General features: G+C 38.9%; 1 protein-coding gene and 1 long non-coding RNA gene across 6 annotated transcripts in view; one reads left to right on the top strand and one right to left on the bottom strand.

The window, feature by feature from the left end:
• Positions 1 to 1,582, top strand: part of TNIK (TRAF2 and NCK interacting kinase) — a 368,490-nt gene extending 366,908 nt beyond the window's left edge. For all 3 annotated transcript variants that reach the window (XM_079155119.1, XM_079155118.1, XM_079155117.1), the window contains one exon: positions 259 to 1,582. In XM_079155119.1, the coding sequence (XP_079011245.1) occupies positions 259 to 342 (84 nt within the window). In that variant the 3' untranslated portion in view covers positions 343 to 1,582. The remainder of the gene's footprint in view (positions 1 to 258) is intronic.
• A 466-nt stretch (positions 1,583 to 2,048) lies between these two features.
• LOC306670516 overlaps positions 2,049 to 24,187 on the bottom strand; it is a 33,646-nt gene continuing 11,507 nt past the window's right edge. Inside the window, exons 1-4 of one of the 3 annotated variants that reach the window (XR_013766426.1) lie at positions 13,699 to 14,183; positions 12,987 to 13,107; positions 11,604 to 11,693; positions 2,049 to 8,567 (exon numbers count right to left, since the gene is read on the bottom strand). This is a non-coding gene — a long non-coding RNA (uncharacterized lncRNA). The other 2 variants (XR_013766425.1, XR_013766427.1) reach the window with 2 other exon arrangements.

Consider the following 24,187-nt stretch of genomic DNA (forward strand, 5'->3'; position numbering starts at 1 on the left):
ACAATTGACATACAGCCCCTGCAGCATCCCTGGAGGCCAATACCATAATGAGTGGCTGATATCAAACCAGAGTAATAAAGGCAGGAGCGTTCACATAGGATGCACTGTCTCAGAAGGCACTTTATAAGCACTAGCCATTGAGTCTTAAGACGTGACACACGGCAGGGATAGAACATGTGAGAGGAAATGGATGGACGGTTGAAGAAAAGAGGGGAAAAAACCATGCAGTTGAACTAACTTGTTTTTAATTTCAAACAGGTATTTTTTGCATCCGTGCGATCTGGAGGAAGTAGCCAAGTGTTTTTCATGACCCTCAACAGAAATTCCATGATGAACTGGTAACAGAAGAGCACTTGGCACTTATCTTCATGGCGTTATTTCTAATGTAAAAGAACATAACTCATGTGGACTTATGCCAGTCTAGAGGCAGAATCAGAAGGCTTGGTCGAATATACCACTTTCCCCTTTTCCTCTCCCTCCACCCCTCCCAATACAGTCCATCTTTCAGTGTTGCAGCCTGGTCGAGAAGGAGAGAAAAGGTGGCAGGAATGTCCAGGAGATCCCCAAGGATGCTGCGTTGTCTGTGGACAAAGATGGACCATGTGCCCTTCGGAGTTAGGGATAGAAACAGATATTGTGTGCTCTTGAATAAGCTGTGTAATGGTGGCTTTTGAGTTTTTTACCTTTTTTCTTTACTCCCTTACTTTGTAAGAACGGGGAGAGAATGCTCACTGAGAAAATGAGTCTGTTTTTAATTGTCTGCTGCTAGCTTTAAGTATACAGTATGTTGTAAAACTTCCAATTTCCAATGGTGAGAGACAGCACAATAAATGTACTTTATCTCCTTTCACTGAAGGCCGTAACTGCATAGTGGGGTAATTTAAGAACTCTCTTGCCTTCACCAACCCAAAAGGTTGCTTTTTGATAGCAACTGGCTAATGAATTTTTAAAAGAGAAGAAAAATACTAGTTTTCCCCTCTTTTGGGAAATAGATTTTAAATGGCTAAACTACTAGCCTTAGTCTAATAAAATCAACTACCACTTTTGTGAGTCTGACAGGTCATATTTTTATATGGCCCTTTATAGAATGGAGTGTGTTGAATAGGATAGAAATGCCATTGAACTGAGTTGGCCTGGCAACTGAGGTGGGACTATAATGCACCCTTCCCTCAGCTATTATGCAACAGATCAGGGCAAAAAGGGACGACAGACGGAGTTAGACAGAAAGAGCCTCTGGGAAACAAGCTTATATACATATATATGTGTACACACACACACACACACACACACACGTGTGCGCACGTGTACACATACACACGCGCGCGCGCACACACACACACACACACACATTGTTTTTTAAATGCACAAAGCGTCCCAGCTGAGAGGTCACTTATTTTGGGCTTCATTTGGACTGAGACTTTGTTTTTTCTGGGAATTGGGGAGTGGGCGACATCCAGGCTCTGGACATTCCCAGCTCTCTCCTGAGGGTGCCACTTTCTCAAGATGAAAACTGTGACTGAAAAAAAATCAATAACAAATGTTTCTGAGCCGCCAGTGTTCTCCTTAGGTCGGTGAGAGAGGGGACTAGACGCCTAAGCCTGCCGGACACAACAGCGGGCATCGTTGGCTCAGATTTTAATGAACTTGAAAGCGAGGCTTTGGCCAAAATTCTGAGACCCTAATCACTTTACCTTCCTCCAAATTACCCAACATACGGTAAACAACATTTGTGCAGAGATATGTATGTATTTAGTTCAGGTTGACTTGTGTCCTTATAAACTCTTACTCGAATGATTTGAACTTTTATGTGACTGTCTGGGATTTTTTTTCCAAAGCTACAAGCATGGCCGCCTGTGGTATCGAGGTGTTGCAAAAAACGATATCTGTGTTGCGCTTCCTGTTTTAACCTACCTCGTTTTGTTTGTTTTTGTTTCACTGTTCATCACAGCAGTGTTATCTCCAGGAGACATATAGAGAGCTCAACTGGCAATCTCAGGAGTATTGACTATTTTAAAAACAAAACAGTAGTTGACCAAATTGTTCTTTAAAAATTGGGGAGCGGGGGTCCGATGACAAAAACTAATGTGGCTTGTTTTGGGAGAAAGCAATTACCAGATTGGATCCAAAGAAAATCTGTGATCCAACTGATTTTGCCTAAATACATGAGCAGCTGATGTACTATTAATGAGAACGAAACACATTAGAAAACTGGTACCATTTCAATCCCGTGGTTTGGGGCAAGGGGGAAGGGAGGGGAAATAATCCAACTTCCAGACCAGATGATTATGCCCCCCACCAAAGGTGGTTGTCATTTACATCTATTTTAAGAGGTGGCACACAGAAATGCAACTGAGGATCATCTTCAGGTGATCACAAGAGGTCCTCATTCTGGTCCCTTTAGCTCTCAAAAGCAATGCACCAATTCCGTTCTCATTTTTACTGCCGAGGTTATGCTGCCGAACACTATCTTCACAAATTCTGTGCAACAAATTCAGCAATATCTTTTTGGACTGAACTTAGCAACTACTGTAATTGGATGCCGATGTGGACAAAATGCATTGATCTGGTCTCATCCCCAGTGTGATTGCCACCAGCTCTTTATATTGCTGCTGTGGTATTTTAAACCAGAGCTTCTTTAAATTATGTTGCAAACTGATCTTTGTTTTTATGTTTTGTTTTGTTTTGATTTCTAAGTGATGAGTTCAAAAACACACAGCTTTAAATGATTTTTTTATTGTGGGTTTTGGGTACAGTTAAGAAATAAAAGGGAATCATTGTGTTTAAACATAAGGTAGTTTGTGAATGTATTTTTTAAAATCTAGATTCATTGAAACAAAAAACATAAGAAAACAATATTAATGCAGTCTTGTTTACAGTATGTACAGTGACATGACATAGAACATGAGCTTTTCTGGTGCCAACAACAATAAAACACAAACGTTAAACATCAAGCCATGCCTTTTATATTTTTGTACAAATATTTTACATTGAGTATAAGGCAAAACCAAATTTAAATAGGATACCCACAAATCTCCTTAAAACATAGTTATAGAATTCCTTGAAGCTTTTATCTTCAAAGAAAGATATTTCCCTATCAGGACAGGCCCCAGCCCTGACACAGTGAGACCTAGCTCATGCAGATTTCATCAGAATTATGTCCTGTGGCTCATACAAATTCCCAACTTTTTTGTTTGCTTTATTTATGGGGGAGTGAGGGGGGTTCTCTTCATTCATTTTAATAGCACCTTAATAAAAATGTTTTTAGTTTTGGTCTTCCTGTACAACTAGAAATTGGTTCATTTTTATTTTTCTACAAAATTGGAGAAACTGAACTCTCCTCCTCCCCAAAGTAAGTTTAATCAGATCCCTCAGGCTTCTTCACTGACCGTTATGCAGCAAAATAATCATCCAGCAAAATCCACCCAGCCTGCCCACACCATAGTCTTGCTCCAGGTTCTGGCAGGTGATCACTGTTTCGGGTTGCTGGTCAGGGTACTTAGTCTGGATTCCTGCACCCAGTGGGTAGTAGAAATGGATGAGCTTTAAGGTCCCTTCATAATGGGAGCTCCCCATGCCACTTTCATCCAGATCATGGTCAGCACACACAATATACATGGAGACAACTTGCACTATGTTCCACATAAAGTCTGATGGCTCTATTTGGAGAGATCTCATTCTTAGATAAAAGCTTCAAGACCTAGAGCTCTTCACTTATTGAACAGGGTAGATTAAAGCAAGGGTAAAATCTCTCAAGGCCACTCGGACAGGAGCTCCATTTTTTTCTAACACTTTGACATCACTTTCTATGATGCATTCCTAACACACTTTGCATCAAGTACATATTTATTAAAAGCATCCTAATATCTGGTTGTCACGAACTACTAACAATTTTCTGTCTGCTCTTGTGACTCATTGGTAATTGGTGTCTCTGGTCCCTCCTGTGCAGTAGATTAGAAAGAGGTGTGATATTAAGGCTGGAGCCATTTCGGTATTGTGCACTGCCTGATGAGGAAGGGCTCAAGTCTGACCTCCCATTCCAAGAAGTTTAAAAAAAATAAGCTAACTGTACTACTACGCGTACCAGGTCCCGTCACTGTATTCTTGAAACGTGGATGAGCTCTTTGTGTTAGTAGTGTGTGCGTCTTTCAAAGTCTGCTTGAACAGGCATCACTTGCATTTGTGCTGGTTGCTTTGAAATGTAAGATGTGCTGCATTATTTTTAAGCAGGAAGATTCAGTTATTGGTCAAACCTTAATCTTAAACAGGAAATCATGAGAAAATTCACAACGTGCTGATGGCAATTCTGAGTCACCCTACCATGTACCTTTCCATCGCAGACCTTCTCTGATACTATGTTCTGACTAGCTCAACAATTTATAGAAGTTGTTAGTTCATTCCTTAAAGATTTAAATCTGATCAAATCAAACAAAACATAGCAAATGAACCAATTAAGCAAAAACTGGCTTCTCCTGAGACTACGCAGTGCAACATAAAACCTAAAATCCAAAATTCTAAATTTATTTTACTTGTCAATATTGTCTCATAAATGCCTCTGTACTTTGGCCTTGCTCGATATAGCAATATCAGGAACTCTATAATGAGCTGTCCTTAATGAGTCTCAAATAACATGGTTATGAACTGATCTCTTTTTGGGAGTCTCAGCAAAGAAGAATTGCACATTCAAAACTGAAAATCTATACATTTCTACCAAATATTTTCTAATGCTGTTTTGATTTCCTTACTGTATCTTTGTTCTGATAATTTTTCCATAGACATCTAGAATATTCAACAGTTTGCAAAGCATTAAACAGTGTGAGATCATAACCTGTGCTTTGAACTTTATTCTTCTAGACGTGCCATTCCACGAAGGGCCAGAATGCACCAATTTAAAGTCCCCCAATGAGTAGTTTTTAACAAAAATCCCTGGATAACGTTTGAGTTATTTTAAATCCAGATCAAAATCTTGGACTCTATGTCTGTGATGCCAAACATTTGAATAAAAACTAGAAAATGCAGTTAAAAATAAAAATGCCCTGAAGTTTCCAGATTTTTGGCTTTGGGTAGTTATCCTCAAACTAACTCACTCTTGGCATGAGAGGGTTTGGTTTCGATGGTCTATTTTTATCCACATCAAGTTACATTGCATTATTGAAGTCAAGCAAATGTGGGTGGAAAGGTGAGTTTTCATTTCTAACAATGGATCATTATTTGTATACAGCAAATATCCATGCCCCATTTGCCCCTTGCCCTTCTCCCTTGGGGTCAATGTTAAGGAATAGTGATACATACTATGGCTTAGGAAAGCCCAGACATTACCCTGAATCAGAATTTCAAATGTTGGGTGGCAGCATGGAAAAAAGAGATGACAGCCAGGGAGAACTTTCAAATTGAATGTTGTAAAACTATTTTTGTACATGTTAGCTGTCTTACTTATAATGTTAGCATAACTGTAGAAAGATGCTAAATTTATAATATTGGAAGGAAAAACTATCATTTTGCTGTGATTAGTTACATCTTTTAAATCTCCAGGGTTCAGAAGTATTTTAAATTGTCAAAATTTGCTTAGATTAGATATGGTCATACTGATGTATCTTCCTGACATATTTTCAAGTCTGAAACTTTTACTTTCCAGTGTTTTTTTTTCCCTGCTGCATACGAAAACTCTTCAGGAAGTACTTTCCACAGCTGTTCCAAACAGTAGCTAGAAATGCTTTGGTAGGTTCTAATTCAAGGTTTTGCCACATCCGTGTCCTAGAACATATTATGTTATGCTATCTCTGTCAAAATATAAATACTGAAACATTTATAATAGTAGGACACCTGCAAGTTTCTTAATTCTTGGAGATTTCAGTATCCACTTAAAAAATTTTACAAAGATCCTGGCTTCTCAGTTTCCTTAACTTATCCAGTGAACATATCATTACTGATTACTATTTAAGTGATAGTGGGCAGTTCTACTGTTGGCTCCAGGTATGTCCTATCCAACTTCTTGATATAAAGGACATTATCTTACGATATCCTTCTGTCTCTTGCATCATCAGTATTCCTATTCTCCTGGAAGACTTCATGGCACTCTTGCTGCAGTCTCTCCTCTTATAAAGACACTCATCTCCTCTAACTACCATCTTATGTCTGTTCCCCATGACAGACAAAAACCCCAGGAAGAATTGTGCATGTTCACTGTCTAAATCTGGTCTTTTGAACAACTCAAATCAGTTTTTTGTTCCCACTTAGCACGAGAGATCTCCCACACTGTCAAATGCAGTGGTCAAGGTGTCTGACTTCATGCTGCTTGATTCATTTGTGGTCTTTGACATGGTGACTAACTACTTCCTTCTCAAAATACTTTCTTGGCCCAGGGACATCCTTCTCACATTCCCTAACTCTCTAACCACTCTTCAGTGGATTCTTGGCTTAACCCAGTACTAGACAATCCCTCTCTTTCAGTCTTGGGACTTTAAAAAACATATACAATGGCAAAACCCATTTTCATCTCCAGCCCCAATCCCTTTCCTGAATGCCCATATTTCTGTCTAACATCCTAGTTAGCATCTTCATTTGGGTCTCAAAGTTGACATGCCCAAAACTAAGAATTTGCTCCCTACCCATCAATATATTGCCACTACAGTCTTCCCTATGTGGCAAATGGCTTCTCCATTTTTCCACACCATAAAATCTTACTGTTACCCTTAAATTTTCTCTTTCACGTATCACACCTAATCCATTTTTTAAAAAAATCGGTTTTCCTTAGCTTCAGAATGTATTCATAATCCAATCTGATCCCAAGCCACTTCTTGCCTGACATCATGCTTTTAAAACATAGGCCACAGTGATCCCCTGTTGGCCAAGTCCCTTAATACCTCCCCATCTTCCTCAGAACATCATCATCCTGTTAGGGCTGATAAGGCGATAGAAATAATCTGCCTTTCCTTTTGTCCCCATCCACCTCCACCATTTCTTTGACCTCACCCACTATTTCTCTCTTCACTTAGCTCCAGCCACACTGGCCTCCTTACTTCACCCAGAATATGCTCATAGCAAGCCCCTGTCTCAGGGTCTATGCCCTTGCTGTCACCCAGTCTGGAAATCTCTTCCCTGAATATGTCAGTCTGACTTGCTCCTTCCTTTCATTCAGGTCTGTGCGCAAATATTCCTTTCCTCTCAGAGATATAAATAAAATCACCTCCAGTCCCTCAGTCATTTTCTGCTTTATTATACCTCTGGCTATCTCCAGTGCTTTAAAGAATCCCTGACAAGTAGGTCAGTCAGTAAGTATCTGTTGGATGAATAAATAAAATCTTTAAATGGAGTTTAAAAGATAATTTCAATGTAAAAAAAAAAAAAAAAAAAAAAAGCTGTCTCCAAAGTTTATCAGAAAAGCAGGTGTTTTCTTTCATGTAGAAAATAGAAAATGCTCTAGACTTTCTTTCCTGGAATGCCTTTTATGGATGGAAGGCACCTGGCTCTGACCCCATCTATACTTTATAACTTCATGAATCATCTTTACAGACCAAGTGGCAGGACTGGAAGAGAGGTTGTTACACAGAACCTTGAGAAAAGAGGCATCTCAAAACCCTTAGATGTATACAGATAATGATCCACTTTAAGCTACTGTCATTACAATAAGTGCAATTTGAGGAGGTAGGGAAAAGATTCTGAATTTTGTTTTCTGATCTAAATGTTTAAAAACCACAACAATTTCCCCCCAAATAAGAAGTAAACAGCAGCAAAATTATTCCTACTGCCAGTGTAGCCTCAAAAAAGCCTAAGGACATTTGGGTCTTAATCGTCCAAGAGACCATGGTTCTGAGGCCTCTCTGGGTGGCCTCTAACATCTGTATATATTCAGCTTCACTGAATGTTGTTGCATGAAGTTTCATTGTAGGAAATTGACACATGCCTTCTGATGAATTAATTTATTGTTTCACTCAGTCTTGTAAAGGGCACACCTTGTAGTTTCAAATTGTTCAATCATGTATTTTCCTGCTCACTTAATAAAAGAAATATTTTAAAAATAAAGAAAGAAGATAGTGAAATGATGTAATATGAAGCAGTATATGACAGTGAAAGAACTTTTTTATTCCTCTATTATTTTCTGTGTCTTCACAAATCTGTTGAAATGAAGTATAATGTATAATTCATTCTAAAAAGCCAAAGTCAAGGTCTTAATCAATCTTTTCCATCCAGGACTAAAACCATTTTGTGGTTCCATGGTGCTTAGCTGCACATTCCTGAAATCCTTTAAGGATTTAGTCCCAGGTACAAATGAAGAATATGAAACAGATGCTAAGAAATGCACAAAGTGGCAGTGACAGTCATTGTGGACAATCTAGAAATCACAAACTCTGGTTGTTAAGATACAATAAATGTTTTCGAAATGAGTTCTCAATAATTTACATGAAAAAAGTTTTTAGAATGTTAGTTTTATTTTTAATTGTATTTCACCAGCATGTACATATATTTTTGTAGTTTCATAAGCAACTATGTCCATGTTTTGTGACAATAACGATTTGATGTAGAGTCAATCCCTCCAAAAATCGTCATGGTTTCCAAAGTTCAAAGTTAACCTGCCAAGTGAAGGCAGAAGGACAAAGATCAGCAACACCATGGTCTGAAAACATTTTCCAGCCCTGCATCCAGCTCCATGATTCCAGGTTATATTTTATTTTTAACTCATTTAATAAAAGAGTGATTTAGAGGTAGAAGGAATCACTAATGCAGAGAAATAGAATAGCCATTCACAACTGGACACCTATCAAGCAGTGCAGGCCAAAGTTATCACCAGTTAAGGAAAAATAACCACGAAGGACAACATTGTGAGCTATTAAGCTCACTGGAGATGGTACTCCCTGTGTTACTGTAAAGATGCAGTTGAGCCCTGGGTTCTGGCCCTAGCACCACAAAAAAAAAAAAAAAAAAAAAAAAAAAAAGATGCATTTGAGGGCTGACATTGATAAGCAGTAGCTGTTCATTTTATTGAATGTTCTGCTTTGACAAAATTAAAAGTTGGAAGCCTTTTTATTGATCTTCACAAGATTTTGGGTTGGGTGGGGAAGGTTTTAGTTATGTTTTTAACATTTTCCTGACCACTGAAATAAAAAAAAAAAGTGGCAACAAATGCTGTAGACTACTTGTAAAATTTAAGACCTTTCTTCGATATAGCTATGTACTACCCATCTCAAAAACTGATAGGGTAAATATATATTTTAAAAAATAGCATTCCCCAGCAACTGACTCGTGTCCATAATTTAGGCTTATATTGCTGGCTTCCTCTAAGTAAATGGTAGCTAACCTCATGTGGCATTCCACAAACTTCTACAGGCTGCAGTGCCAACCAGAGGGAGCATGCTGAGAGACCAAACACCATAAAGCTCAGAAGTCATCAGATAACTGTTCCAGTCATCTTATTAGCCCAAGAAAGACTGACTCCCAACCTTTTAAAATATAATGTGTTCTCAACATACCTACCTCAGAAATTTAAAAGCAAGAAAAAACTCAGTAACACTTTTCAGTGAAACTCAAAATGTTTCTATAAGCCACATTCATTTGAAAAACAAAGCTTATACATATAAGTCACTTCTCTACCAACAATGCCTAGTCTACATAGGGATTGTTGGACCCCTTTCTATATATAACTCCATAACTCCCAGCCCTGCAGAAGTTCTAACCCAGAGTTTGGAAAATAATTATGAATTTTCTCTAAGAGCTCCCATGTGTGACTTTTTTATGTCAATGTTTCATTGTGGACAATGTTAATGATCATCGGTTCAGATCACTTTAATATAATAAGGCTGCCTTAATCACTTTCAGTTGTCAGAGGACTCAAAAAACATAGTATTTATTTCACCTATTAAGTCATATTATTTTTGAAGTATTCAAAGCAGCTGTGATCTCACTTGACAAACCATTAAGACTTAGCATGTCCTATTCATGCAACAGAAAAAAAAGTAGCCATGTATTTATCAGCACCTGTTCTGTAGTAGGCCCTACACTGGATGTGAGGGCAGAAACTACCAAGGAAGCAATGGCCCCTTTTTGTTGTTCCATGGTGCTTAATTGCACATCCTGAAATCCTTTAAGGATTCAGTCCCAGGTGCAATGGCCCCTGCCCATGAGCTGTGGTCTCCTTGTGTTACTGGGGAGATAGAGAAAGGCAGGGGCAGGAGAAAAACATGCTCTAAGACAAGGACAAAATGTAGTCTATCTTATGAATTCAGGAACTTCTGTGGGACCAAAGAGAAGGGGGCCTCTGCCTGGAAGAACTGTGAGGAGGAGATGGCCTTTGCCAGTTTATAGGAAAGGAAAAAAAGAGGGAGGCTTTTCAATCAGCCGGAGCATTTTGAGCAAAGGCTCAGGAATGGAAAAGCACGTGGGTGCAGAAGTGACCAGTAGTTCAGCAAGACTAGAGAAAGTACTAGAAGAGCAGGAAAACAAAGTCCTTTGAACACATAAATGTACAGCACTCTCTCTTGACCCCCTACACCCATCCTTCTGACAAGCCCCTGGTGGTCCAGAATCCTGATTCAGCCAGCGCCTGGCCCCTTGTGGGCAATGTGAACGAATATCAGCATCAGGTAGGAATGGCCATGAGCTCGTGTGGGTGGGAGCTCTCCCTCTTGCCCGCCCCCTCCCTGCCCACGAGTGGATCATTTTGTATGTACAGTTTTGGGCTTGCTTTCAGTTGCTTCCTATAGAACTTCCTGAAGAAATTTCTCAGGAATTTTCTCACTTAACTCCAGCTTTGAAGCATGAAACTGTTCGGAGACTCAGAAAGTTAGAAATAACTTGCTCAAGATCGTAGGGTGAATAGTGGTAGAATCAAAATTAGAAGCTGGCTCTTTGGATTCCTGGGCTGCTGTTCTTTCTGCCAAAGCACTCCAAATGATAATGAGTGGATGAAGGGCATCCTTCTTTGAAATAAAAACCCTCAGTAACTTCTCACCAAAGAGCGTTTAGCCCCTGTGACTTCAGAATCAAGGCTGTAAATGTCAATGACAGCACCCTGGGAGCAAGCCAAAATATGAAAATAAAGTGAAAAGGGGAAAGCTGAGAAGTGGGACATTATTCCTAGAATAAACAGAACAGGCTCTGAGGTCAGAATACATTATGCAAGTGGGGTGACCCTAGATACATCAATCTCTCTAAGCTTCTGTTTTGTTTCCAAATGAAGGATGATGAGACCAGTTCTACCTGCTTCACAACTGTATGCTTTCACATCAGATCTTTGTAAATTTTGTCCCTAGTTGTTCTTATAACATGCCCATAAAATCCAAGAAAGTTTAAAGGAATGACTACATAAAAAGAATGCCATTATTATTATTAGCGTGCATGTGCATCTAAAAAGGGAAACATCTGTATATGTTGTCTACGTCACTCTCAACACCCAAACTCGTATTTTCCTCCCCTTCCCCTTTTTATAAAAACCAAATTACTTTTTATTGACTTTCTATTGTTTGATGCACATTTCCATCTGGTGCTTTTGGGTACTTATGTATCAGCCTGCTTTACTCCTAAAGCATTAATGGTTTAAAAATCAACGTAACTGTACCTCAAGGAAAGATGCTTGATAAGAATGCCATCATCAGACTCCAGGTTAGCCTTACCAATCAAGCAGTGGCTTCTGTGGCGAATCCACAGTTTCTTCCCTGATCTGTTTCTTCCTCCTGTATTTCCACCAACATTCCTTCTTCCATCTTTGTGGAAGTTCACAAAGACAATCAGGGAAAAGCATTACTCTGCACATCTGGTATTGAGTTGCTTTTTTATTTCACTGCTCAATACACTTTTCAAATAGTAATCTTTCAGAGTCTGAGCATCAGGAGTGGTTATCTCCTCAGCAGAGCAGGCTCTGCAGTAGCAAACTAATAAATTAAGATGTAAGTGGATTTTCAGTTAGCAAGAAATCTATAAGGACAATAGATGAGTCACACTGGGTGCTCTGTGATGCAGACAAAAGGTTCGGCATGCTCTAATGTGGGGGCTACCGCATCGACAGGGTTATAATTACTAGAAATGAACTGGAAGAAAATTTGTCACTCAGGACACTTATATATGGGAACATTCAGAAGCTCTTTCTGCTCCTTAGACTGAAACCATCAACAAGGGGCCTACCCATTGTCCTTGCTGTGCTCTCTTACATGTCCTGAAAGTAAAAAATGGTGAATCTACAACCCTAACCCTTCAAAGGTCATAGCCCTAAGCAAGTGGCTCCCTGTGACCTGGAGGTCTGAAGCACCGGAACCAGAGGCTGTGTCCAGACTCCAAGAGCAGTGCTCTTTCCACTCTGCCTGTGCTCCTCACCCTTCCAGTGTTCCCCTGGCAAAACAGATGAGTCTCCTGCTCCCATTAGTGGCAAAGATAGGGCAATGGCCTTGGTGAGCGCCAACAGAGCCCACACCTGATGCTTGGCTGGATTCTTTCAGCGGGCTCAGGGTAAGGGAGACATGGAACTGTGCCTCTTATTGAAGCAAAACAAAGCAATTTCCCTTTCAGTTCAGCCTGGTCACCTGAGGAGAGTTTGAGAAGAGAGAGGGAAAAGGAATGCACAGCCTTGGGGCAGACTCTATACCTTGAGAGGACAGCATTGCCCCCACAAGCCAAGGCTCCACCCCGCTGCTGCCCTGAACATTCCTAGCTGCTCTCAGGACCAAGGAAGCTGCTTTGTCCACTGCACAGAAGCACTGACCTTCAATCCTTGACATTCTCTCCTAAGTCACTGAAGAATGAAAAGGACTGCTTCCTCTCTCCTCCAACTCCACTAAGTGCTTGCCCTGCTCTAATACAGGAAGTGACTTCAACTCAAAAGGAAGAGGGAACTTCTATTTGGGATTATTACACCAATCTTGCCACCGTTCTCAATAGGTCAAAAGAAACACTGGAAGTCGACATTTAGCGTTCGCACACATTGGGGATTTTCTGGGGGTGGAGGGAGTGGGGCTTATTGAAGCTGATTGTGTTTCTTAGAGACTCATGAGACAAAGAAGTACCTGAGTCAACAACTTGTCCACCGAGTTGCACCATCTGCTTGTTACAGTACATTCCTGGAACTCTGGTAAACAGCTGACACAAGACTCCTTTCTCCCTGACACTGCTCCATTTATTGGTGACCTATTGGTCAACAGCACAGAGCAACATTGTTTGTTAAACCTCAACAGTGACCTCATGGTCTTCGCTCCCACTTTTTTATGTCAACCTCATAAGCCTCCCTCAGCACCCAACAAATGAGCAGTAAATGGTTTTCAAGGCAATGACAGAAAAGAGCACAGAGAGTATCTGAAAATGATTAACCCGCTGACATTAAAGAGACAAACTCATAACAGAAAGATGCCCTGCATAGTTATTGTGGCCATTTAGGCATATTTGACTGAAAAAATGGCTAGGAACAGTGAAGTTTAATAGACTTAATTTAAACTGGGATGATTCAAGAATTACAAACAAAAATTTTCTGCATGCAGCAGTACCATTCAATTTAGATGGAATTGTCTGGTGATTAATTAATTTAGAACAGTGCTCACTGAAACACTGCCATAGATACACAACTGTCAAAGGAATTTGCCACAGATTGTCGAACCTCTATGGCATGAACAGCATAAAATCAGGGAACGCCTGCTCAGTAAGTGACTCCTTGCTCTTTTAATTAGAATTGCCCTTGTTGCCAAATATCACAAGCTCCAGGCTGAAAGAAAGAGCAGCACTTACCTAACTAGTCAACCGAGAGAGATACAGAACCTTGTGTCCTTCTGAAGAGGACATTAAATTGAGAACCATCAATCACAGAAACTGAGGGCAGAAAAGTAACAATAACTGACATCAGCAAGTGATTACCATGTGCTGGGCTTTGTTCTAAGCCCTAAATCCATACAATTTTATTTAATCCTTACAACAATCCCATGAAACAGATACTACTCCCATCTTGCATGTGAAGAGACAAGAGATTGTCTAGTTTGTTTTATAGTCAATGTCCAGAAAAGTTAAGCAAGACTTACTCATGATCAAATCACCTAACCTTTGCAAAGGGGAAAACCAAATCAGATCTTGGCCCTACTCCAGTGCTCCAAACCCCTATGAGCATGAATTACATTTTACAAGATGCCTTGGGTTCAGATGAAACAAAACCATTCTAGGAAAGATAAACTCTTCTTCCTTAGCAGAACCAGAGCCAGCAAGCTAAGGCAGTCAGCCAGGCATTGCCTGGCCTGCCGAAGTGGTGACACGCCTGGTCCTTTCTCAGACTTTCTTGAATCAGCAGGGGTCTGGGTTGCTGCGAAAGGTATCCAGACACCCAAGTTTAGACTGAGAAATTGGGCGTCACCTGTCTATAGATTTCTATGCCATACTGAGAAAAGCAAATTAAGAGAAGCCTCTTGATAAGCAATTACACTGAAACCACATTCTAATGGGAGCCAAGGAAACAAACAGAAGTCCCAAAGAGGATGGTGGATTGGAAAGATTTAGCAAACTAAAACCTAGAGGTGACTTCTGAGGAGGTGTCTGGGTCCGAGGTGGTGGCAGAGGGTCATTTTTGATATCTTATTAAAATTTCCCAATGATAATGGTCTCATGTATTTGTGTTTAACTTGATATTAAAATAAAGCAAACATTTTGAAAGAAGAAGAAATAAACAAAAGGTGGGAACAGTACCTACGCTTGGACAAGCTATTGGGTAGTTTTCCATCTGGCACCTGTGGCCCCCAGTGTGGGCCATTACATGAAAAAGGCCACTGCCACTGTCCAAGAAGTCTTGATAGTCCCAGTCCCAGTGTCCAGTGCTACTTCCTCTGTCCTGTACCTGGTACCACATTTGGGATATAATCAAAAAGTCCCACAGGACTGATAGCCAACAATAATATGTTATATACTTAAAAATTAAGATCTCAGGTTAAGCATTCTACCACAATTTTTAAGGTGTGTCATGAGCCTGTAGCAGGTTGCATCTATTAATACACACACACACACACACACACACACATATATGTATATATATATTTTTGATGATTTAAAATGGCATTTTTAAATTTGTTCTGATTAGTTATACATGATAGTAGAATGCATTTTGACACATCATACATATGTGGAACATAACTTATCAATCTTCTGGTTATACATGATGTAGAATCATAACAGTCATATAATCATATATGTACATAGGGTAACAATGTCCTATCATTCTACAATCTTTCCTACTCCTATACTCCCTCCCCACCCTTCAGTCAATCTGCCTAATACAAAGTACCTCTATTCTTCCCTATTCCCTGCTACCTTATTGTGAATTAGCATCCTTATATCAGAGAAAGCCTTTGATTTGGGGGTATTGGTTTATTTTGCTAAGCATGATATTCTCCAGCTCATCCATTTACCTGCTGAGTAATATTCCATTGTGGATATGTACCACATTTTCTTTATCCATTCATCTGTTGAAGGGCACCTAGGTTGGTTCCATAACTTAGCAATTGTGAATTGTGTTGCTATAAACACTGATGTGGCTGTGTCACTGTAGTGTGCTGATTTTAAGTCCTTTGGGTATATATCAAGGGTGGGAAAAAGGGTCAAATTGTGGTTGCATTCCATGTTTTCTGAGGAATCTCCATATTGCTTTCTGTAATGGCTGCACCAATTTGCAGTCCCACCTGCAATGTATGAGTGTACCTTTTCTTCCACATCCTTGCCAACATTTATTGTTACTTGTATTCTTGATAATTGTCATTCCAGTTGGAGTGAGATAGAATCTCAACGTAGTTTTAATTTGCATTTCTGTAATTACTAGAGATGGTGAACATTTTTTCATTTATTGATTGGGTTATTTGTTTTTGTTTTTGTGTTTTTTGTTTGTTTGTTTGTTTTTGTTTTTATTTTGCTGTTAAATTTTTTGAGTTCTTTATATGTCCTGAAGATTGATGCTCTATCTGAGGTGCATGTGGTAAAGATTTTCTCCCATTCTGTAGGCTCTCTCTTCACATTATGGATTATTTCCTTTGCTGTGAAGTTTTTTAGTTTGATATCATCCCATTTATAGATTCTTGATTTTACTTCTAGCACTTTAGGACTCTTATTGAGGAATTCAGTTCCTAAGCTGACATGATGGAAAGTTGGGCCTACTTTTCTTCTATTAGGTGCAGGGTGTCTGTTCTAGTGCCTAAGTCTTTGATCCATTTTGAGTTGAGTTTTGTGCAGGGTGAGAGTGGATTAATTTCATTTTTCTATGTATGGATTTCCAATTTTCCCAGCACCATTTGTTGAATAGGCTATCTTTTCTCCAGTGAATGTTTTTGGTGCCTTTGTCTAGAATGAGATAACTGTATTTATGTGGATTTCTCTCTGTGTCTTCTATTCTGTATCATTGGTCTGTGTGTCCGTTTTGGTGCTAATACCATGCTGTTTTCGTTACTATGGCTCTGTAGTATGGCTTAAGTTCTGGTATTGTGATGCCTCCTGCTGCTCTTCTTGCTAAGGACTGCTTTAGCTATTCTGGGTCTCATATTTTTCCAAATGAATTTCATGATTGCTTTTACTATTTCAATGAAGAATGTCATTGGGATTTTAATAGGAAACATTAAATCTGTATAATGCTTTTGGTAGTATGACCATTTTGAGAATACTAATTCTGCCTATCTAAAAGCATGGGAGGTCTTTCCATCTTCTAAGGACTTCTTCAATTTCTGTCTTTGGTGTTCTGTAGTTTTCATTGTAGAGGCATTTCACCTCTTTTGTTAGATTGATTCCCAAGTATTTTTTTTTTTTCAGGCTATTGTGAATGGGATAGTTTTCCTAATTTCTCTTTCAGTGGATTCATTACTGATGTAAAGAAATACATTTGATTTATGGGTGTTGATTTTTATGTCCTGCTACTTTGCTGAATTCATTTATTAGTCATAGAAGTATGCTGGTGGAATTTTTTTGGATCTTCTAAATATAGCATCATGTCATCAGCAAATAGTGATAGTTTGAGTTCTTCTTTTCCTATTTGTATCCCTTTAATTTCTTTCATCTGTCTAATTGCTCTGGCTAGAGTTTCCAGGACCATGTTGAATAGAAATCTACCATAATTTTTTCAAAAAATAATAAAATCCAAGCAGCTCTGTAATGGCACTAATGAAATGATAATTTCTGGTTTGGAAATTTATTTTGCTGGTCTTTATGTTCAAATTAAATGAAGCTTAATTATACTATAAATTATATGTATTCTGTCCTTATCAACAAATATGGAATATGAGAAAAATGATTTATGGCCCAGAGAAATTTCTAAAATAATTAAATACTCTTTTGTGTGTGTGTTTCTTAAGTAAGTTACAGCCTAAGAATTTAAACCCGGAAAAAAAAAACTATTAAGTTCTAGGTCCTAGTTCTCCTATTATTCATGGTTAAGAATGGGAGCTGGGCACTGTGCACTGGATCACAAGTTCAAAGCCAACCTCGGCAACAGCAAGGCACTAAGCAACTCAGCTAGAGCTGGGGATGTGGCTCAGTGATTGAGTGCCTCTGAGTTCAATCCCTGGTACCCTCCCCCCAAAAAGAACAGTCATTTTATATACAAAGGGTCAAAAATATATGAAAAAATGTTCAATATCCTTAGCAATCAGGGAAATGGAAATCGAAACTACACTGAGATTTCATCTCATTCCAGTTAGAATGGCAAGAATAAAAGAACAATAAAAGAATAATAACTGTTGGCAAGGGTGTAGGGGAAAGGTACACTTATACACTGCTGGTGGGACTGAAAATTAGTACAACCACTTTGGAAAGCACTATTCAGATCCCTCAAAAGATTAGGAATGGAACCACCATATGACTCAGCTATGCCACTAGATCTAAAATCAGCATACTAGAGTAATAGATGCATACCAATATTTATAGCAGCACAGTTCTATAGTTGGTTCTATAAGAGCCAACTTATAGAAACCAGACTTGGCATCCATCAACGGATGAATAGATAAAGAAAATGTGGCATGTATAAACAATGGAATTTTACTCAGCCATAAGGAAGAATGAAATTTTGTAATTTGTAGGTACATGCATGGAACTGGAGAATGCCATACTAAATGAAATAAGCCAGATTCAGAATGTCATGGGTTGAATATTTTCTCTCATATATAGAAGCTAGGAGGGAGAGAAGAAATATTAAAAAGTGTAAAGGGGAATCTCATGAAAATAGAAGGAAGACAATGGTATAGAGAAAGGGTATCAAGAAGGAGGGGAGGGCATGGGAAATGTAATCTACTAAATTAGGCTATGTCTATGTATGAATATACAATTACAATGCACTAATTAAAACAGTAACAATGATAGAAGGGAGATTGGTAGAGTAGAATAAGTGGATAGGGGAGAGGAGGGGGAAGGGAAGGTACTGGGGAATGAGGTTGATCAAATTATGTCATTCGTACATACAAATATGGCATAATAAATCCCACTATTATGTATAATTATAAGGCACCAATTTAAAAAAGAACAGCCTTATTAATTGCTACATAATTTTTTCCTGTTAATTAACTATAATTGGGAGAAACTTTTGCTGGGTATACCTTGCCCAGCAAGTGCTATAATTGGTGACTTAATTTTGGACAAAGCTATTTTAAGAATATTTAAAAAAAACTTTCTTACTTTTGTTCTCATATATTATTTCTATGTGGAACATTATAAGATTGATTCATTTATTATTTGGACTTGGACTATCATTTACTAAATCATGCTGGGTTTGGGTCTTCTACTTATATATGTATAAAAGTATGTATTCTATCCATTTAACAAGCATAAAACTCAGAAAACACTTTGTAATTGAAGAGGTACATTGTCCTTCAGAGCAAAGAGGAGTTGAGTCTTTTTATTTTTTCATTTTTCTCTTTCTGCAATCATTATTACTTTACTTCTTTACATATCATGTTTTTTCTTTCCTGACCTACTATTATATTATTAGGCTATTATAGCTCCTGGACATATCTCCCCATCCCCGCTCTCTCTCTTTCTTCTTCCTTCTTCCCTCCTTCCCCTTCTTTCCTCACTAATTTTTTTTTGATATGTTATGAGAAATTAGCTACCATTTAAGGCTTCAAAACGTAAGTATTTGTTTGATTCACTATAGTATAATTTATATACATTCAAATCACTAGATCATTTTACAAGAGAGGGGACCATCCCATAGGCTCTATGTGCATTTGGATTTATCACCTTGGGTAACTGAGACTCTCCAGGTGACCCACAACATTATAGAGAAGAATTCCCAAATTCCTTACTAATCCACCTACAAAGATCCATTGGACTGATTTCTAGGCAACTTTTTTTTTTAATTTATTTTTATTGTAAACAAATGGGATACATGTTTCTGTTTGTACATGGAGTAACAGCATACCATTTGCATAATCATACATTTACATAGGGTAATGATGTTTGATTCATTCCGTTATTTTTCCTCCCCCCCACCCCTCCCACCTCTCTTTTCCCTCTGCACAGTCCCTCCTTCCTCCATTCTTGCCCCCCTCCCACCCCCCATTATGTGTCATCATCTGTTTATCAGTGAGATCATTTGTCTTTTGGATTTTTGAGATTGGCTTATCTCACTTAACATGATATTCTCCAATTTCATCCATTTGCCTGCAAATGCCATAATTTTATTATTCTTTATAGCTGAGTAATATTCCATTGTATATATATGCCACAGTTTCTTTATCCATTTATCAATTGAAGGGCATCTAGGTTGGTTCCACAGTCTGGCTATGGTGAATTGGCAGCGATGAACATTGATGTGGCTGTATCTCTGTAGTATGCTGATTTTAAGTCCTTTGCGTATAGGCCAAGGAGTGGGATAGCTGGGTCAAATGATGGTTCCATTCCAAGCTTTCTGAGGAATCTCCATACTGCTTTCCAGAGTGGCTGCACTAATTTGCAACCCTACCAGCAATGTATGAGTGTACCTTTTTCCCCACATCCTTGCCAACACCTATTGTTGCTTGTATTCTTGATAATCACCATTCTAATTGGGGTGAGATGAAATCTTAATGTAGTTTTGATTTGCATTTCGCTTATTACTAAAAATGGTGAATATTTATTCATATGTTTGTTGATTGCTTGTAGATCTTCTTCTGTGAACTGTCTGTTCATATCCTTAGCCCATTTGTTGATTGGGTTATTTGTATTCTTGGTGTAGAGTTTTTTGAGTTCTTTATGTATTCTGGAAATTAGTGCTCTATCTGAAGTATGAGTGGCAAAGATATTCTCCCACTCTGTAGGCTCTCTCTTCGCATTGCTGATCGTTTCCTTTGCTGAGAGAAAGCTATTTAGTTTGAATCTATCCCAGTTATTGATTCTTGCTTTTATTTCTTGTGCTATGGGAGTCCTGTTAAGGAAGTCTGATCCTAAGCTAACAAGTTGAAGATTTGGACCTACTTTTTCTTCTATAAGATGCAGGGTCTCTGGTCTGATTTCAAGGTCCTTGATCCATTGTGAGTCGAGTTTTGTGCAGGGTGAGAGATAGGGGTTTAGTTTCATTCTGTTGCATATGGATTTCCAGTTTTCCCAGCACCATTTGTTGAAGAGGCTATCTTTTCTCCATTGCATAATTTTGGCCCCTTTGTCTAGTATTAGAAAATTGTATTTATTTGGGTTTGTGTCCATGTCCTCTATTCTGTACCATTGAGCTACCTGTCTATTTTGGTGTCTAGGCAACTTTTTAAAAAAAGGAAAAGAAAAGGAATAAAGGAAATGAGCCTGTTGATTAGCTGCCACAGACAGAACTGGCATCAGTTCTGTTCTTCCCTCTTAGTCTAGCCTGGAAAAACTCTTCTTAGGGTCCTAGCAGGCAACCTCAGCATAGATTTGTCTGGATCACAACTTGTCCTCCCACTTAGGCTCATTTCTAGGAGAAGTCCAAGAGATGAGTTTGGGTCCCAGACATTACTCAGGCCTTAGCAGCCTCCCTGGAGACTCAAAGTTCACTCTTTTCAGTGTCCTCTCTCCCTTTCCACCAAGTACCCCACCCAGCCCACACTCACACTACTGTCAGAGAAATAGCTTTCCTTTTTCAAATCCTCTCCCTCAAATCTATTACATCAAAGCTCAAGTTTGGTTCTCATTGGTTTATTTATCCCTGAAAGCTACTCTAAGAAATAGATTTTAATTACTATCGGCCCACAGCTTTACATTGCTAACAGATACAAAGTTCAATTAAGGCTTGAAATTAAAACATTTTTTGTGTTCACATATTTACTCAAAGCAGGGTTTTCCAAAACTAAATGATCTCAAGGGTTCAAATCTCAATATAATCAATAAAGTCCTCATCTTCCATCAACAAAGGATGCCATAGGAATTTTTGTTGTATAGGGAATCTCCATTAAACAGGTAACTTTCTGTTCAGATTGTGGTGAGACTGGAAAACGTGATAATGGTTTAAACAACCAACCATCTCATCTCACCCATATTGGTAAAAAATCCAGTTCAGTACCTTCAATAATTCAGGTCATATAGCATATAAACATAGAGAATCACATGTTCATCATGGGGTGGATCACATGAATGACAACTATTGCAAGTGGCTTCCAGACAGTAGCAAAGATGGTAGAATATAGCACCAAGGTCTGAAGCAAAAATCTAGGTTCATGTGGATCTTTGGTACTACTGATCATGTGACCTTGAACAAATCACTAAATTGTTTTGCATACCAGCAGTTTCATCTGCAAAATGAGTACAATAATAACACCGACTTTAGAGTACATTGTGATGATTGCATAAGGTGGCATTGGTTATAAATGTGCAAGTCTATAGGACGTTTTCTTAAGAATCATTAGCACAGTTATAACAAGCTATTATAGCTTGTTAGCAAAGTTAGCCCAAGGTTCTAACAATTCATTTCAGTGCAAGTACGCTGAACCTGAAAGACATGGATTTCTAAGTATCTTTTACTATATGTGGGCCTACCTAGGTGAGTATGGATGGGAGAACCAGGATTTGGGTCTCACATCACTTATTCTTCATTGCCCTGCCTAAAAAACTACTTTTATTGAAATAAACCTCTAAGTGCCCCTAAAATAATATGAACCCAAATTAGCAATAAAGCAAGAGTCTGCGCATGGAACAAGGTGGCTGGGACTCTCAGCTAACTCAAGCCCCTTCAATTCACCATCCTGACATTGGATCCATAGCGTCTGCCTTTAGCCATTCAGTGTGAGCACTGCCCAGCTCTTAGTTTTCCTTGAAAGCTTTTCTAGTGAGTTGGGAGAACTGAAGGAAATACATCACACATCGTGAAAAACAGGAAACCAGGTCATCTGGATTACAAGATCCGATTAGTCTTCTGGACTTTGTAGGCTTAGAGTCATCCTCAAGGAATTGAAAGAGAAAAGAGAACACACCCAGACAATCCCTACCTTTAATCCTCTTGATTCTTCTCCTCCTCCTTTCTGTCTTGGGTTCACCAGTACTGCAAGAAGCTAAAATGATTAACCCACCCCTAACTTACAGCTTATGTTTGCTCTAACCACAAAAGTCCCCTGATCCTGGATGGTGAAATCATCTGGAATTGGCTAGCTGTATTAGAAGGAGCAACCTTTCCAGTTTGTCACAGACCCCATATCTCTGACACCTCACTAACACTGAAGTCAGCTGCCACTTGTCACAGATGTATGTTGTTGTTATTTCCCTCAGTAAAGAGGAAAAGGAGATAAAATGTCTCCAACAAAATTAGGAAAACAAAAGAGAGATGAAAGAGAACCTGTGTTTTTAGAAAAATGAACAAAATCATGTTCCTTTGAAAAGTCAAGTATAAGTAACTCTTTAACACATAAATGTACCTTGTGGGAGGATGCAGTATGCAGCCATTTTATCCTCTAAGATACCTGTTTGGCCCTGGAAGGCCCTTGAGTTTGCCAAAATTTTAAAAAGTTTTATGAGGACAGTGGTTGAATCTGTTTTCTTCTAGGCTGTCACTACAGCCTACAAGTATTGGTTGAATAAATATTTGTGGTCACTTTGGTTATTATTCTCTGTCCTTGATATAGTTCTGAACTCTCACCTCAGTCCAATTAGTTTGTCATTTGGGGAAATCTGAGGTGCCCTCAGGTTGGGCTTTGAAATGCAATCCAAGGTCCTATAGGATGTAAATTCCTAGACAACATAAATCTTTTCTTTTTTTTTTTTTTTTAGTTGTCAATGGACCTTTATTTTTACTTTTTTATATGTGGTGCTGAGAATCAAACCCAGGGCCTCGCACATGCTAGGCGAGAGCTCTATCACTGAGCTATAACTTCAGTCCAGGAATCTTTGCCATCTCCAGTGCTGTTACATAAAAGACAATCATATATATTTGATGAAGGGATGAGTGAATAGACACAGTTTGTCACTGATTAGATGTAGAACCTTGGGACAGATCCTTACTGCTTTCAGCATTGGTCTTCCCTCTGGTAAATGAGAGACATGTCTTGTACGGTGTTGGAGGTATGAAGTCACAATGTGTGTGAAGTTCTGAGCCACTGCAGGTGTTCAATAGATTAGGAACAGGTGGTAGGAATTCAGGTGTTACTTTGTAACTCCTTGGTTTATTTGTGAAACTGCCTCTTACCTTGCTGGCAGTTGGTCTGAAGATAATTATCAGGATCTTTCTCTGTCAGACCAGTGCTGTAATGAGAGGACACTGACATCCTGCAGGTTCTTCCAGGGTTTGAAGTTGTTCATGGGTGCCCCCCACCCCCGCCTTAGTTAAGTCTACACCAATTAATCAAATCATCTTTTTCTCTCTCAGTAGGTGAGAGGTAATGTTTTTGAACTGTTTTCTGGGAGTAAATTCTAAGAGCCATTGATTAAAATGGGAATAAATAACTTAAAATATTTTCAGCAGGCTCAGGGAATTCCTGAAGCATCAGTATCCTTTGTGTCTATTTACTTTTCCAATGTCCTTGTTGAAAACTTTCAAAAGGAAAATATCCTTTTATGAAATGTAACCTATATTCATCACTAAGAATAATTGCAGCAAATACTTATTATGGGCCTGGCATTATTCCAAGCATTCCAGGCAACTGACATGTTCGAACTCAATCCTTATCCACCCTACAAGGGGGGGCACCGTTATGTGATCCATTTTACAGAAGAGAAAGCTATGACATGGGAAGTTGAATGAGCTCACCCAAGGTCACTTAGCTAAACAAGATGGAACTAGGACTCAAACTCAGTATACTTCAGATAGAAGGTAGAAAGGGATTCTGGTAGATGA

Source organism: Sciurus vulgaris, assembly GCF_902686455.1.
Source record: "Sciurus vulgaris genome assembly, chromosome: 10".
Lineage (NCBI taxonomy): Eukaryota > Metazoa > Chordata > Mammalia > Rodentia > Sciuridae > Sciurus > Sciurus vulgaris.